Source organism: Vigna umbellata, chromosome 5, assembly GCF_029865625.1.
Source record: "Vigna umbellata cultivar VRB3 chromosome 5, Vumbellata_1.0, whole genome shotgun sequence".
NCBI classification, from domain to species: domain Eukaryota; kingdom Viridiplantae; phylum Streptophyta; class Magnoliopsida; order Fabales; family Fabaceae; genus Vigna; species Vigna umbellata.
In genome coordinates, this window is record NC_142169.1 from 5,895,705 (window position 1) to 5,913,014 (window position 17,310).

The following is a 17,310-nucleotide window of genomic DNA, read 5'->3' on the forward strand; positions in this document are numbered from 1 at the left end:
AGTATCGTTCTCCTAAAGGACTCACGGCCTAGTTTAGCTATATGATTTGTTGATTATTTAAGACTTAAGAGCAAATTGATTGTAGGTTTTAATGCAAGAGACAGTAATTAAATATGTATGCATGAATTTGATCAATGGAGAAAAACAGAATACAAACACTTCAATGAATTAAATGGATGAGTATGTTGTTGGGGTTATCAATTTTATCTTATCCACTCTCATATACGTTTAGGAATTCATCATTCTTATCATCAATGCTAATGCCACTCTCTAAATCACCTTGCAAGAAGGCCTATCCTTAATTACGAGTTCATACAATTCCTAACATTCCTAGTAATTAGTTCTAAAGTGCAGGAGCTTAAAGGCAACCAATATCCTATTGGGAGAAATTCCCCGGATCTATACTTCCCCGTACGTTCCTGTATCGACAAAATCAATAATCATGGCAATGAATGAGTTAAAAAAAAGCAAGCAATAAACAAAGAGGAAAAACCCTAACTAAAGATGAAAGAAAGCATATACCTTAATATAAGACGTTAAAACACAAATTCCATATATGAGAGTTTCATAAGACTACATTGATTCCCCAACAACAATACAAGGTTTAGTTCACCATATTCATGGTGAAACTAGATGAACAATAATGAAAGAATGAAAGATAGAACCCTAGAAAGAGGAGAAGGTAGCCTGAGCATCCAAGATCTTCCTTCAAGGGGTGGAAAAGAATGTGTTTGCTTCGTCTCTGCCAAAATATACAAACCCTAGGACGTCCTAAAGCTTATATACTATTCTAAAATCATAGAAAATTAGGCCCAAGCCCAAAATAGTGCCGCTCAGCGGTAAGTGCGTGAGTTGTTTTCCTCCCCTCAGCGGAGCCAACGTGACTGCCTGAGTGCCGCTCAGTGGTAAACTGCCGCTGAGCGGCAGTTGCGGCTTCTCCTTTTGCACTTTTTGATGTCTTTTCTGATTCCATCTCTATCCTTCTTCACTTCTTTCACCAAATTCACCTTAAAACCTGCATAAAACACTGAAATCAAGCATAAACCTGTCCAGCTCTCTTATTTCTAAAAATATACCCAAAAGCATGATTTCAAGCTAGTTTCTAAGTGTTAAAGGTTGCTTTTAGTATAAATATTAAGCATGAAAATAATAGTTTTTCAACTGTTATCATTGAGTCAAAGGATGGAAAAATTGTCAGAGAGAACCCTAATATGAAGGTCATGGACATTAGGGACAAAGTTAGTAAGAAATGGAATGTAGGAATCTCTAGAAATATGGCTTTTAGGGCAAGAGCCATGGCAAAAGATAATGTGGAGGGTGTTAAGACCTCGACAAGTGTACTGAATCGTATCAAGTATTAATAAATGGTAAGACCAAGTATCGTTTCCCAAGAGACTCACGACATTAAACAGTTATGTAATTGCTTAACCAATTAAGACTTAAGAACAACTTTTTTGGGTTTTTGAATGCAAATGCAATAAAAATAAACATGAATGCAAATTTAATCAATTCAGGCTAAGCACAAGGGTGAATGGATGATATTGAAAATATGAGATGAATATGTTGTTGGGGTTTAGATTTCACCTAATCACTCTCATGCATATAAGAATTTATCTTCTTCATTAATGTTAATGTCACTTTCTAATTTACCTTAAACTCGATGTCTCGGTGAAGAAAACCTACTCTTAATTACTAGATCACAATGTCTTGTATCCCCAACAATTAATTATGCATTACGTTCGCATAGAAGTTTAAAGGCAACCAACCCTCCTATCCCTATGTCTAGGTTATATTGCTTTTGGGAGAATTTTCCCAATTCTAGATTTTCCCATTTGTGTCCATATCGAGGCACTCAGGCGTGAGACAGAAGAAATTGGCGCTCAGCGCCCTTTTTCTGCACTCTGGTTGACTTTTCTGCACTCTGGTTGACTTTTCATTTTGGTTGACTTTTCTACACTTTGGTTGACTTTTCTGCATTCTGGTTGACTTTTCTGCATTCCAACTATTTAGTACTTTAACTCTTCGTTCAAATCATTCCAATAGCCTACAAAATCAAGGGAGTTTCGTGATAAAATCATCAAGTATAACCTCAACTCTCTTATTCACAAAACTAAAGCAAAAACATGAGTTAAAACAAGTTTCTAAGACAAAAAGGGTGCATTTAGTATCAAAATTACATCACAGATAACGATATTTTCAATCGTTATCACAACCCCAAACTTGAAACTTTGCTTGTCCTCAAGCAAAACGTAACTTGGCTTAAACAAAATAATCATACTACAATGATCTAGCACACCAAATAGGACAAGTAAATCACTCATGTTTGCTCATCATAGAAAGATTAGTCAAGATATAATGATGCTTTAGCCAATCAAGCTTAAACTATGATGCTCACACAATCAAGACATACACAACAGATGCAAACCTCATAAATAATCAACAACCAAGCAAGAATGTTATCATAAAGTGCATGGAACTATTCCTCACCAAAGATAGTGTTTCACTCAAGCACTCAAAAAGTGTTTCACTCAAGCACTCAAAAATGTTTCACTCAAAGGTGTATAATGAGATGACACTCTTACACTCTACCATCACAATGTTGCATGAATCAGCTTTGTCTTACATTTAACCACATACCAAACACATTCACAAGCAAGTTATCATCACAAGGGCTTTTCAAGGCTTGTATTAAGGTCGGGCTAAGAAGAAAAATTGGTTTTACTAGACAACAAAGTTCCTTGAGTTAAGAGAGTGCACAATTCATTCATTCACATTGACAATTAATCTCTCTTTTACTTTTTTTAGGTGAGAAACCAATCTTCAACTCATTCCCAACTTTACTTGCATTGAGCTTAACCTTTTCTTTTCTTTCTTTTCTTCTATTTTACTTTTTCTTTTTCTTTTTCTTTTGCCCAATGCTATTTAATGAATTTCACAAAGTTCTTTTCAGTTTCTCACCATCCCAAACTTGAACCATTCTCCATTACCACAAAAACATACTCTACTTAACTCAAGCTAAAGATTTCAAAAAGGGTTTTTCCACTTTTTAAATTAGGCTCAATGTTCAAAGGGTAAAGAGAAACATTGTTCTTTGATGGGTTAGCCTATTGGCATTGGCTCTAAGGGAGAAGAAAACATGACCTTGATCATGTGTAACAAGCAAGCAAATAGTTCAATCATAGAACATTAGGCAAAATCAATCATGCTTCCAAAGTAATAATCATTCAATCAATCAAAAACTCTGGAGTCCAATCTCTCATGGTTTAATTCTCAAGTTCCACAATTTGATAAACATCCTGCCCAACATATTAATCACAATTGAAATCATACATCTGTTTTTAACAAAACTATGAGCAACCACCATCTATGCTTAAAAGCCTCACCAATCATTAACTCAACATGCATCATAAAACAATAGAGCAAACACAAGAATATTACTCATCACAAACAACAGTTTTATCACATCATAACAAACCATTACAGCACAATTCATTAAACCAAGTACATAAGCAACAAAACAAAATAAACAAAAACATAAAAATCCTGATCCAGCAACATCCATCAGTAGATGTCTAGTAGCATAGCATCCATCAGTAGATGCTCTCAATAGCATCCATCAGTAGATGCTCTCATCTGAATCTTCCAGCATCATCAGTAGATGCGAATCCTTCTCATCAGCATCCATCAGTAAATGCTAATTTTTCTCATCTTCATCGGCATCCATCAATAGCCGCCTTCAGTAGCATCCATCAGTAGATGCTTAATCACATAGCCTCCATCAGTAGACGCTATCATTCATCACCCTCATAGCAGCATCCATCAGTAGATGTTGTCATCTGAGTCCTCCTAGCATCCCTCAATAGATGTTGTCCAACACCCATCAGTAGATGTTGTCATTCATGCAAAACAAAATAAAAATCCAAACCACACAAATAATCAATTTAAAAAGAAAAATAAAAAATTGGGTTGCCTCCCAATAAGCACTTGTTTAATGTCACGAGTCTGACACCATTAAGCACAATATGCATTTATTATGTTTGTGTTCCTTTTGCTTTCATCACACCAACTTATCTGCAACATCTTCCTGTTCACCATCTTTACCCTCCTTGAATAAGGAGTATCAATCTCAATAACTCCATTATCTTTGATATCTTTAATCACTTCATGCACAGAGTCTTGGTGAACATGTTTCTAATTGCACTTGAAGTCTGGCGCTCAGCACCCTTAATGGGGTGCCCAGGTGCACCCTGCGACCTTCTTCCTCCTTCTTCTCTTTATGATGATCTTGTGCTCCTAGTACAGATTTTCGAATTTAATCCTGTAGACACTTAAGAACACTACACTAGGGCACCCAATTAGCACAAACAGATAAAAAAAATAAAAAGATAAAAAGATAAAAATAATAAAAAAAAATGAAAAGATAAAAAGATAAAAAGATGAAAAGATAAAAAAATAAAAAGATGAAAAGATGGAAAGATAAAAAGAAAAAAAATGAAAAGATAAAAAGATAAAAAGATGAAAAGATAAAAAGATAAAAAGATAAAAAGATAAAAAGATAAAAAGATAAAAAAGATAAAAAGATAAAAAGATAAAAAGATAAAAAGATAAAAAGATAAAAAGATAAAAAGATAAAAAGATAAAAAGATAAAAAGATAAAAAGATAAAAAGATAAAAAGATAAAAAGATAAAAAGATAAAAAGATAAAAAGATAAAAAGATAAAAAGATAAAAAGATAAAAAGATAAAAAGATAAAAAGATAAAAAGATAAAAAGAGAAAAAGAGAAAAAGATAAAAAGATAAAAAGATAAAAAGATAAAAAGATAAAAAGATAAAAAGATAAAAAGATAAAAAGATAAAAAGATAAAAAGATAAAAAGATAAAAAGATAAAAAGATAAAAAGATAAAAAGATAAAAAGATAAAAAGTCTAATCGGTTAAGAATCACACAAATAGAATAGTTATACCACGAGTCCCCGGCAACGGCGCCAAAAACTTGTTAAGACCTCGACAAGTGTACCAAATCATATCAAGTAATAATAAATGGTAAGACCAAGTATCATTTCCCAAGAGACTCACGACACTAAACAATTATGTAATCGCTTAACCAATTAAGACTTAAGAAAATTTTTTTTTGGGTTTTTGAATGCAAATGCAATAAAAATAAACATGAATACAAATTTGATCAATTGAGGCTAAACGCAAGGGTGAATGGATGATATTGAAAATATGAGATGAATATGTTGTTGGGGTTTAGATTTCACCTAATCACTCTCATGCATATAAGAATTCATCTTCTTCATTAATATTAATGGCACTTTCTAATTTACCTTAAACCCGATGTCTCGGTGAAGAAAGTCTACTCTTAATTACTATATCACAATGTCTTGTATCCCCAACAATTAATTATGCATTACATTCGCATAGAAGCTTAAATGCAACCAAACCTGTTATTCCTATGTCTAGGTAATATTTCTTTTGGGAGAATTTCCCCATTTCTAGATTTTCCCATATGTGTCCATATCGACAAAATCAATAATCATGCTACTGAATGAATTAAACAAAGCATGCATAGAGCGTAGAGGAGAAACCCTAACAATTAATGAAGTAAAGCATTTATAATATAAATCAATTCAATACATGAGAGTTTCAAAGGATTACATCGTTTCCCAACAACAAATAAGGTTTAGTTCCCCATTATCATGGAGAAACTATATGAACAATGGAATGAAAGAATGAAAGAGATAGAAAAACACTCGAAAGAGAAGAAGAGAGTTGTCACACCCCCAAATCTACCCGCAAGGGGTGATAAGTGTGTTTATGTGCTCAAGTCATCAAAAGATACATTCCCTAGGACGTCCAACTCCTTAAATAGACCAGAAAAATAACAAAAAACAGGTACAAGCCCACTAAATAACAGAAAACGAGTCTAAGCCCACTTCGCTGGCGCTTAACGCCCTAAGTAGGGCGCCCAGCGGTGGTTGCGGCACTAAACTGACGCTCAGCGGTGGCGCTCAGGTGTGAGACAGAATAAATTGGCGCTCAGCGCCCTTTTTCTGCACTCTAGTTGACTTTTCTGCAGTATGTTGACTTTTCATTTAGGTTGACTTTTCTGCATTCTGGTTGACTTTTCTGCATTCCAACTATTTGGTACTTTAACTCTTCTTTGAAATCATTCCAATAGCCTACATAATCAAGGGAATTTAGTGATAAAATCATCAAGTATAACCTCAACTCTCTTATTCACAAAACTAAAGCAAAAACATCAGTTAAAACAAGTTTTTAAGTCAAAAATGGTGCATTTAGTATCAAAATTACATCACAGATAACAGTATTTTCAATCGTTAGCAGAGGGGTCATTCAAGGAACAATTTAGAAGAATCTATGATTATGGTCATGAGCTTTTGAGAACAAATCAAGGTTCAACAGTCAAAATAAAGGTTGAAAATACTAATGGTGAGTGTATATTCAATAGATTTTATGTATGCTTGAAGGCATACAAAGATAACTTCATTAGTAGTAGACCCATTATTGGGTTGGATGGATGCTTTTTGAAAGGCAAGTATGGAGGGGAGTTACTAACAGTAGTTGGAAGAGATGGAAATGAACAAATTCTACCCATTGCATATGTTGTTGTTGAGGTAGAAAACAAAGACTCGTGGACCTTGTTCTTGGAGCTTCTCATTCAAGACCTTGGTGGGGAAGTTTTTTGTGCATCATGCAATTTTATTTCAGACCAACAAAAGGTCAGTCAGTGAAAACAAATGTTAATTAGAATATGTTTCGCATATAACTCAACTAACTTGACTATTTTAACATTTCACGGTCTTTTGCCAACTATTCAAGATCTTCTACCTAGGGTAGAACAAATATTTTGTGTTAGACATTTGAATTCAAACTTCAGAAAGAAATATCCTAGAAAAGACCTTAAACGTCTCATGTGGAGGGTAGCAACAACCACATATCCTCAACTATGGGAGTTTGAAATGAGGAAAATTAAAGAGCTCAATGTTGAGGCATTTAAATACTTGATCGCAATTCCACCAAGGTATGTATTCACTATTCTTAGTATTATATATGTTGACATTTGACAGTTATATTTATTGACATTTACTTCTTCTAGGTTTTGGTCAAGATCTAGATTCACCCCTACATCACAGTATGACACTCTTGTTAACAACATGTGTGAGGGGTTCAACAGTGTGCTAGTTCATAGTAGGTCTAAGCCAATTATTACCATGTTAGAAGACATAAGGGTTTACATAATGAAGAGGTGGGCTACCAACAGGACAAAGATGACATTATATTAGGGTTCTGTCTGCCCTAAGGTTCTGAATAGATTTCAAAAGGAGTCATGGTTAACTAGATATTGGTTACCAAGGTAACTTTACTCATACAATTAACTTGTGTTCACATTATCCCTACTTTGTTACTAACTATGTTGTCATTTTGTATTTATGACAGGTGGTTATCAGAAAAATTATTTGAAGTCATACACATTTCTCAATTTGGGGAGCAATTTGTTGTCAATATTGACAACAAGGAGTGCAGTTGTAGAAAATGGACAATTACTGGCATTCCTTGCACTCACGCCATTACTGCAATGAAATTCTTGAATTTAAATGTTGAAGACTACATTGGGCACTGGTTTAGGAAGTGTAGTTATGAAGAGACCTACAACACAATCATTTATTCTATCAATGGTCAACATGTCTGGGACATTACATCATATCTAGATGTATTACCTCCAAAGAAGAAGGACCAAGAAAAAACGAAGACTAGAGGCTTGAGAGTTGAAGAAGAATGACACTGAATTAAGAAAGGGTGGGAGCAAAAAAACATGTACTCTTTGCAAAGAACTTGGACACAACAAAAGAGGTTGTCCATAAAGACCTACAACAACAAATGTGCATGCTGACCAACCTAGTGATCAAACAGAAGTCACAATACCTCCACCAACACATGTGCCTATTACTCAGGAGGTTACTATGCTTCCTTTTGATCAATGAACTCATGTTTACTTCCATTTTGAATATCATGTAATGTTTATTGATGAAGGAATAATGTTTGATTAGTATTTTTGGTGTAATTTCATAATGTAAGACAATGTTGCTATTAGGTTTCTTTTGTTATAAGATAACGTAAGACAATGTTTTATCATGTTTATTGACCATTACGTATTGATGTCGTGCTCATTCTTGTTTGATGTTTATTGACCATTTGTTTATGATGTTTCTTTTGCACTTTCTTTACCTTATTCACTACAATTGATCATCCAAATAAAACACTAATAGCAAATTAAATAAATCAAATAAGACAGTATTAAACACTAATAAGTCACCTTTATAAATAAAACAAACAATAACATTCCAAATAGCAAATTACATTACATAAACGCGCACTAACAAATTAACCTAGTTTCAACAACATTGACATTACAATTACATTACAAACACATATAACAAAGACCATCCCCATTAACACCTTCAACCTTTTTTCCAACTTAACAACAATTTTCTCTAAAAAACCTATTTTTAGCTTTTCAACATGTGTTTCTTCCATCTTCATCAGACTTTGTTCCATCTTCATCAAACTTCCACCCACTTCTTCATTTCTTGCACTCCTTTCTTCTAAATTCACCACATTTCGTTCATGAATTCCTTCTTCCTTGCACCACTCAAAGAAGTTGCAGCCAACAGAATCTTCACTCCCACCCTGTTGAAAAAAAAAACACACTCCCTCCTCAAAAGCTAGAATAAAACTAAGATTTATGCTTCCATTAAACTTACCTTGAAGTTAGAGCAACCCTAGAATTTTTTGCCCTTGTTTTTAGGGGTTCTCGCAAGTGTCAACCTGTGCATTTGCAAGAAGAAGATGAACTAGACATTTCGTCAACTAAACAGTGCTTCCAGAACTCTTCTTCCCGAACACGAACATGTATAAGACTTTGGATGTCAGGGGTTCCTTTAATTTAAATCTTAGGGCTACCAACATAAAAAATTAACTTCTCCTCGTGGAATGGTTGATTGTGCAACAGATAACCCATTCAATTTAATACACAATGCCACGTGATCTAAAAAAACATACACCTCAGCATGTGCAGACGCCGTCAGTGAAAACTTAACAGAGAGGGAAAAATTGGCTCAATTTTACAAGTATGTGGACCAAATTTTGATAGTTAAGAAAACAAGGACTCACTTGAGATTCGCCAACAAATACGAGAACTAACCGATGGTTTAAACCTATATTATATTAGGAAATATAGTAGGCAAAGATAAATGGATATTTGAACTGGTATTGACTTTACGACATGATGAAAATCAATATGTTAGGAAGATAACAAAAGTAATAGGCAGAAGAAGTAAAACTTCCATCAAATATATCCTATATAAATAATATGTAAATAATAGGATACGCAATAGAAAAGAGAGAAATTAGTAGACAAAAGCTTTTAAATGCGGGAAGAACGGACGAAAAACTTATATGAATTAATACAAACTTTCACTAATAATAATTAATGGTACATAAGTTTTTTTGGAGTTTCCAAAAATTAACCAAAAGATATATTTTTTACTAACAAGATGAATAACAACACAATAAAATCACAATGCGTACTTAATTAAAGAATATAAAGAACCAAATATATGAGATGTGAATAAAACCTCATCTCTAAACTAGCTTCTTTGCACAAATTTGCAAAGGGTACTGATGAGTGCATATTTATGCCCACATTTATGCTTTAAAATTCAAATTTTTGATGGGATAATTGTGCTTAAATGGTTGATTTTAAGTGAATTTGGGATGATTGGAATTGTTGGGTTTGAGAATTAAAAGGGACTTAAAAAGTGATTTTTAGTTGCATAAATTATTCTTGGAAATTCTTACGTTTATTTGTGCAGCTGAGAATATAAGTTTTATTGGTCCAAATGGCAATTCAAGGCCCAAAATCAAATTTTGTTTGGAAAATAATATACAAATGGGCTGAACAGACAGACTTTACCCTTACACCTCCTAAAATCCCTATATACACTCCTATTTCTGAAACAGACCAACAATCAAGCCCAAACACTAAGCCTTTTCTACTACACCTCCCTAAGTTTCCTATACACACCCCTCCTAAACTAGACTCCACCAGATCATGTCATGTGACAATCTAAAACCCTAAGTGCTATCCAACCACATGCTGCCACATCACCCTCCTCTGCCACATCATCATCTTCCACCCACTGAAATCGTAATTCCTAATCCTCCTATGCGCCGCCGCCAGTGGCTACCAACAACTAGTCTCGTCGCCAATAGCAAAACCTGAGTTCTTCACACCGCCGCGCCGCTGCTCACCGTCGCACCACCAGACCGCGTCCGTCACTGTCTTGCCACCACCACGCCGCGACCTCCATCATTAATCTCGCACAGAAATCGTTGCCATCTCCATCACGCCACACCCAAGGCGCGACCTTCTAGCCGCCGTTCTACCTCACCGTGTCGTGCCGCTGCAAGCCCTCTGTCACCATCGCAACCTTCAATGCACACCGCCATCAACCTTGCCGCGCCGCAATCGCAAGTCGCCGTTAGCCGCGAATGCTCCATAGCCACCGCACAACCTTCGTGCCGCTACCAAACAACCGTAGACCGTCATCCCCACCATCCTCCATCACCGCATCAAAACCAGACCTGCAATAAACCCAGCAATCACAGAAACAATGCGCTTCCAAATCGTGACTTGAAGAAGCAATCGCGACTCCACCTTGCTATCGTGCCACCGCTGTTTCAAAATCCATCATCGTCACTCGCGATCTTCATCAACAAGCATCTCCGATGACCAGTAACACCATCTTCGCAAAAATGCGAGCAGCGTAGAGGAACAAGGCGGCACAAGTTTTCCCTTTTCCCCAATTTGCTGAAGCCCTAATTTTGGGTGGAGAAGGAGGCTGCCACGTGGCAAGCTCTCATTGGTCGCATCCTTCCTTGGTCAAAACTGGTCAACAGATTTGAATCTGGTCAAGGTTGGTCAAACAAGGGTTCTGGTGCAATTTTGGAGAATTCTGAAGGGGCTAAAGTGCAGATAGAGGAAATTTCAAGGTATTTGTGCAATTTTGGAAAGTAAGAAAAGATAAAAGATAAAATTCAGTTGTTGAATTAATTTAATTTGGGAATATCAACAGAAAATATCTTCCAAATAATGTTATAATTATCTAAATCTTTCAGTTATTTGGAAGATATAAGATAAAAGATTTTGTCAACTAAATATTCAGAGTCTAAGCCCAATCAAGCCCTATATAAAGAGACCCTGGGGAGGCAGAAAAGGGACTTCACTTCATTCATTCATTCACCACTTCTCTCTCTTATTTCATCTTGTATTGAACTCCATTTATGGAGAGCTAAGCATCTAGGGTTATTCTGCTGTAATTCCATTATGGATTCTGAGGTTAGGTTGAGTTAATGAAATTGTTTATTTTGATTATTGATTTAAGTTGTTCTCTCTATGTCTTTCATCTCTCTATCAAATTAAAAGTAAAGATTTTTGCATCATAATGTGTTTGAATCTACATGCATATTGATTATATGAGTTCTAGGATTTCTAGGTTTAATTGAGAATCTACTTTGATTTAATTTAGGAACTTTCATATGATTAAATGGTTTTTACTATCAATTGAGAATGTACTTTGGTTGGTAGTAATAATTTCAATTATAATCAATTGATAATTTACTTTGATTGATTAACTTTTAACTTGGCTAGGAGATTTAAGAATAGACATGATTAAACACAATAGAATTTGATTGATAATGTACTTTGGTTGAATTTAGTGTGAATAATCTAGAAAGATTTTGCATTTGATTGAGAATTTACTTTGATTAATTGCATGATCGCCCTCAAATTAATTAAGAATGTACTTTAATTAATTAGAAATTTGAACAATAATCAATTGAACAATGAATTGTGAATAACCGATGATGAATCTATTTTGGAAAAGCAGTGGAATTAGCCTATTTCATTATAATCATTTTTAAGTTTCTTATTTGTTCTTTAAACATTCTCCAAACATCATTTTTATTCTTAGCATTGCATTCATAAGATTCAAATATTAAAAGACAATTTTGTATTCGTTGGTAGACGACTCAGGGTTACTTTAACCCTATCTACTTTCTTGAATACTACTTGGCAATACTGAAGTTGCCTTGAAAAGTAGTATTAATTTCATAGCTTCAACGACAGCGTACCAGGTACACTAGTTGCTCTTTTCTTCTTCACTCTCTTAGTAACTTCTTTTCTTTTTTCATTGAAACACTCAATGTTATTGTCTTTCTATCTCCCTCCTGAAAACTTGACGCAAAGGATTGTATTATTTTAAATTGCATAATGGACTGGTAGCCTATAAAGAAAAATAACTCTTTCCTTTTCTTAATTAAATCAATGTGGGCTCACCTGACAAATCTCCCCTCACCAATTAATTGGAGCCATAGTCAATAAAACTCATTTTGTCTGGATAGATACCAAATTTTCCCATAAATAAGATTTTTGTCATCATATCTCAACCATTCTCATCATTATGGATTTTCTATAATGACAATTGTTTCATCTCTAATGCATCATGTATTCAATGATGTCAAACTTTAGTATGCTTTGAATTGAATGAAAGGTCAAGTTCTTACTAAGACGAGTTGTACTTTGACTATCACAATATGAAATATATTTTTCTTGTAATAATCCCAAATTTTGTAAAAGTTTTTACATCCATAAGAGTGTTGGGTTTATCGAGGAGGAGATTATTTAGGGAGACACAAGCACCAATGAGATCTGAGCCCATCTATATAATAGGGATTGACACCACTCTCTACCCAAAACCTTAAGACAATAGGTTAATGGGTTTTTCACCTTTATATATTGCTATACTTTCTCATTTCTATCTAGTGTGGGACTTAGACTCACACTTGAATTTCCAACAAAGAGCTCCTTATTAGCTTCTATAATAGCAATATATTATACCTCTATAGAAGATAGAGCATGGCACTTTTTTTCTTTGGATTGTTATGACATTGCTACCCTGTAAAAGTCATCATATAACTAGTTGTAGATTTCTTAGAATCCACATCGCTAACTATGTTTGCATCTCTATAATCATTCAACACAAGCTTATCACTTCAAAAGCATAAACAAACTCTAGAAGTACCTTTGACATATCTAAGTTTTCACTTTACATCTTTTCAATGATCTTTCACAAGATTAGGAAGGAACCAACTCAGAGCAGCAACAACATGAGCAATGTCCTTATACACACTATAACATACATCAAACTACCAATTGCAAATGAATATGAAATTTTATGCATTTTTTCTTTATTTTCCTCATTGTAGGACACCTCTTTGAGTTCAACTTGAAGTGATTTGCAAATTGGAGAGCTTGTTGACAACCTTTTTAGTCGTAATAAAGGCCAGCAAAAAAATCTTTTGTCTTTTTTTCATCTAAATATCAAATTTTGCTTGTCATTGATTCTTGGTGAAGTGAAGAAGTATAGAAGGTTTTGTCTTGTTTGATCTCCCCACATACGGTGCCACTTGTTCATATCACTACAAACAAGACACAAGAATCGTTCAGATCACTAGAAACAAGGCACAAGAATCGAGAAAAAAACGACTGAGAAAAAACATTGCATTCAAAATTTCTCAATAAAGGAATGCATCACGTATATATGTATTACGATGAGAAGAATGCTACTGAAAAAACAGAACCGTTAAAACGGTTATGAGATGAAACCTATATGAAGGGTCAAACAGCAACAAATACAAAGAAAATTTTCAATTATGTATCCAATTAAGAGTATATATCGTAATGACCAAACTAATTATTTATAGACTTAGTTGTCTTATAGTAACTATCATTAGCTAACTAATTTGATTATAACGACTTAACATACTATTAAAAACTATACACTCTAACATAGTAATATTAATGAAAAAGTTCCCTTTCCAACCATCAAACAATTTATTACAAAATATCCTTAGATATATTATAATGTAACCCAACATCAAACTATCCTTGTTAATCTCTGCATGGCATACGTACTACCTGTCTGCATAGCCACGATCTTCTCTGTTACGTAATCAGTTTCATGAGTTATCTTTCATAGTCTTCTTTTGCTACCTACCACGGATTTCTGTAATACTAATAATATTCACGGAACAAACTCTTTGACTTTTTTCAGACAACTCTGAATTAACCACGTTTTGCACCCGGATGAATGCAGGTTGACTTGGAGGAGGAAGAAAGACAACATCACTATTAAGCATAGAAACTACTGTAGCCATTGTGGGTCTGTCTGAAGCAAGTTCTTGTACACATAAAAGTCCTATGTGAATGAGCCTTAACATATCTTCATGATCATTAGGATCATATATTTCTGAATCTATTAAAGATAATATATTGCCTTCTTTCCACTGTGCCCAGGTCTGAAATGAAAACAAAAACAATTAGCTTTCGGCAAAGATTCCTAAAATTGAGTTAGAAATTGTTGACTTACATATCCTAAAAGGGTAAGAGAATGCTCATCAGCATAAAAGCTTGAGTTTCTTCTTCCACTAACAATCTCTAGCAGCAAAACACCAAAGCTAAAGACATCCGATTTCTCTGAAAACAGTCCTTGCATTGCATATTCAGGGGACATGTAGCCACTGCGTTCAAATTTCAACCGTTATTCTCCAATAATTTTCTTCAGATAATGGATAAAGAAAATATACTTACTATGTCCCAACAATCCTATTAGTATTAGCGTGATCTTCTGTTCCTCCAAAGATTCTAGCCATACCAAAGTCTGATATTTTTGGATTTAGCTCTTCATCTAACAAGATATTACTTGTCTTCAAATCTCTGTGTATAATTTTTAGTCTAGAGTCTCTATGAAGATAAAGCAACCCTCGAGCTATTCCTTCTATTATGCCACAGCGCTTCCTCCAATCTAGGAGTTTACTTTTTGATGGATCTAAAATATAATGGTAGAATTATACTGTTAAGAACACAATATTAGAAGTGGAAGTTATGAATCTGAGTCATGTAAAGGCCCTGGATTAACATGCTTGAAAATAAAACTCCCTATTTATGCAATGAATGTTTACATCTTAAACAATTGTATCCTAAATAAACAGAAACAATTAATATGGAATTGATTATGAGAAAAATACTAAAGAAGGGATAAAAAACTAACCAAAGATTAATACATCCAAGCTTTTATTTGGCAAGTATTCATAGATCAACATCTTTTCGTCACCTTCAATGCAACAGCCAAAAAGTCTTACAAGATTACGGTGTTGAAGCTTGGAAATGACCACCACTTCATTCATGAATTCTTCTTGACCTTGTCCAGAGGCTGTAGAAAGTCTTTTAACTGCTATTTCTTGTCCATTTGGCAGTTTCCCCTGAAAAAAAAAAAAAAAATCTATGAGGGCAACTATAAACAATTAATGGATTCAAATATGATAACTTTGTTTCAAGGTACCTTGTAGACAGGACCAAAACCACCCTGCCCAAGTTTGTTGGACTGGTGGAAGTTGTTTGTGGCAGTCGCAAGCTTTTCGAAATCAAACAGGAGCAGCTCCTGTAGTTTAACTCGTGACAGTTCTTCAAATACTTTGTTGCCTGTTTGTTCTAATGATTCATCGTTCTTGAAACATAAAAAACCTTTCTTGCCCCTATTCATTGCTGATTTGATTGAGTACCATATTTTAGCTAGAGTTATAAAGAAAATGTATGCTTATCTCCTTTACCAATAGAAACCAAACTGAATAATTGGCTAAATTCTGAAGATGGTGTCTTACCTGGGCGACAGGATGTCCTCCTCCATATTACACATGCAGAAGTGACAATGATCACAATACCTATTATCACTGTTATTGTAATGATAATTGTTGTCTTTTTCCCTTCATCTGTTAAGAAAAAATATTAATCTAAAATATAGGGAATTCCGTACAAAAGAAACTATGTTTAAAAATGCTTGAGCAGACGTAGCATACCATGTTCAAGTTCAGAAGAGTCTACACGAACATATAGATTAAGTCCTCGACTTGAGAGTTGTTGGATGTCTAGTAGATTGTCATTCCAAAACATACAACCAATCCCATCATCGTGAGAATACGCAACACAAGAGCAATTTTCCAAGCATTGGCTTCTGCATGTCTCTGGCTCAGCACTAGACCATTCAGAAAAATCTGGAACTTTCACCATTTGCAGTTCCAAAAATTGATCTACATTTGTATCTGTAGTTGTGTTTTCATCTTTAACTCTTTCACACTGCAAGGGTGTGCTCCTGAAACATCCACTAGTCCAGTTTTGTGCATCCCATTCCTCTTTGTTGTTTGGCTCAAACCCTTCCAAACAGCTGCATATTGCTGAGCCATTTGTTCCTTGGCTATGTGCATCACAAATTGCAAACGACCCGCATACACCATAAACATCACAATCCGATTGTTTACTCGTCCAAGTAAGTTGTAGTTCTTTCTTCTCATCATCCCAATATTTTTCTTCAAACTGACCTTGAGAATTCAGAACGTAGATTCCAAATTCAGATGCACTTGGGTTATAAGAGACTTCACCGTCTACAACAGAAAAGCTATTTAGATATGCACTAGCCATGTGCTCTACCCCTGTAAAGACCCCAACGCTCCAAGGACCACTGCGCCAGTATGGTTGAGTTTCATTCCAAATGAACACTTCAACGATTTTTCCGCGTTCAACAACACCCAAAGAGAAGTTCCCAGCAGAGGGATTAGAAGGGTTCGTCCATGATGTAAGTCTTATTCCCCTACCTGTTCTATTGCTTGAAATTTTCATTTGGGGCAGTAATGTATCTGAAGGTTGTTGAAAACTATCCCATAAGCTGTTCCCCGCTGTGTTTTCTGTGATTTCAAGCTTCCCCTCGTCTGAAAGCCGGGCATATATACTGGAGGATGTGTTTGACACAATTGTTGACGACCAAAGAACTTGATCTCCATTCAGCACCACAAGATTGCCGTCTTCAGAAAAGGTAACAACTCCTGACGAATCATTCAGTGGTTGATTTCTGTTAGCAACCCATACGACTGTAGATTGAGACTTCCACCAAATTCCAACGTAAGTGTTTGTGGAGTTTGGAGGAATGAAGAACCCCAAAGTGAAATTACCATCTTTGGAGATTATAGTTTCTGGGTCCTTGATGGATTCTGATGGTGTGATGGTGTCTGTGGCAACAACGTCCAACACATAAAAACACAGCATGAATAAAACAAAGAACAAGTTTGCATGGCTGTTGAAACCCATTATTCCGATTACAGAATAAGATCTACACAT

General features: G+C 34.9%; 2 protein-coding genes across 5 annotated transcripts; one reads left to right on the forward strand and one right to left on the reverse strand.

Moving 5' to 3' along the window:
* Nucleotides 1-6,934: 6,934 nt before the first annotated feature.
* Nucleotides 6,935-7,803, forward strand: LOC148197583 (uncharacterized). Its single transcript, XM_088115580.1, has 3 exons — nt 6,935-7,044; nt 7,120-7,269; nt 7,461-7,803. Exons 1-3 carry the CDS (start codon nt 6,935-6,937, stop codon nt 7,801-7,803), a joined length of 603 nt encoding a protein of 200 aa, XP_087971706.1.
* A 4,966-nt stretch (nt 7,804-12,769) lies between these two features.
* Nucleotides 12,770-17,310, reverse strand: LOC124834225 (G-type lectin S-receptor-like serine/threonine-protein kinase At1g11300). Of its 4 annotated transcripts, none has more exons than XR_015779811.1 (8): nt 15,999-17,310; nt 15,804-15,911; nt 15,485-15,687; nt 15,194-15,404; nt 14,734-14,971; nt 14,513-14,663; nt 14,062-14,441; nt 12,770-13,562 (listed from the first exon to the last, which is right to left on the reverse strand). XR_015779811.1 is itself a non-coding variant. In XM_088091777.1 (7 exons), exons 1-7 carry the CDS (start codon nt 17,308-17,310, stop codon nt 14,133-14,135), a joined length of 2,532 nt encoding a protein of 843 aa, XP_087947903.1. In that variant the 3' UTR covers nt 13,912-14,132. The 4 variants fall into 4 exon arrangements, 2 of the variants coding, with proteins under 2 accessions (XP_087947903.1, XP_047164831.2); XR_015779812.1 differs by having other exon boundaries at nt 14,059-14,441; XM_088091777.1 differs by lacking the exon at nt 12,770-13,562 and having other exon boundaries at nt 13,912-14,441.

Bases quoted from the DNA above. Each gene is read 5' to 3' on its own strand.
- LOC148197583 (XM_088115580.1), top strand. From the start codon at position 6,935: ATGTGGAGGGTAGCAACAACCACATATCCTCAACTATGGGAGTTTGAA. The intron at 7,045-7,119 runs GTATGTATTCAC...TACTTCTTCTAG, and splicing joins TTGATCGCAATTCCACCAAG to GTTTTGGTCAAGATCTAGAT. The intron at 7,270-7,460 runs GTGGGCTACCAA...TATTTATGACAG, and splicing joins AGGGTTTACATAATGAAGAG to GTGGTTATCAGAAAAATTAT.
- LOC124834225 (XM_047308875.2), bottom strand. From the start codon at position 17,310: ATGTGTAGATCTTATTCTGTAATCGGAATAATGGGTTTCAACAGCCAT. The intron at 15,912-15,998 runs GTATGCTACGTC...TTTTCTTAACAG, and splicing joins CTCTTCTGAACTTGAACATG to ATGAAGGGAAAAAGACAACA. The intron at 15,715-15,803 runs GTAAGACACCAT...TTATAACTCTAG, and splicing joins GAGGACATCCTGTCGCCCAG to CTAAAATATGGTACTCAATC.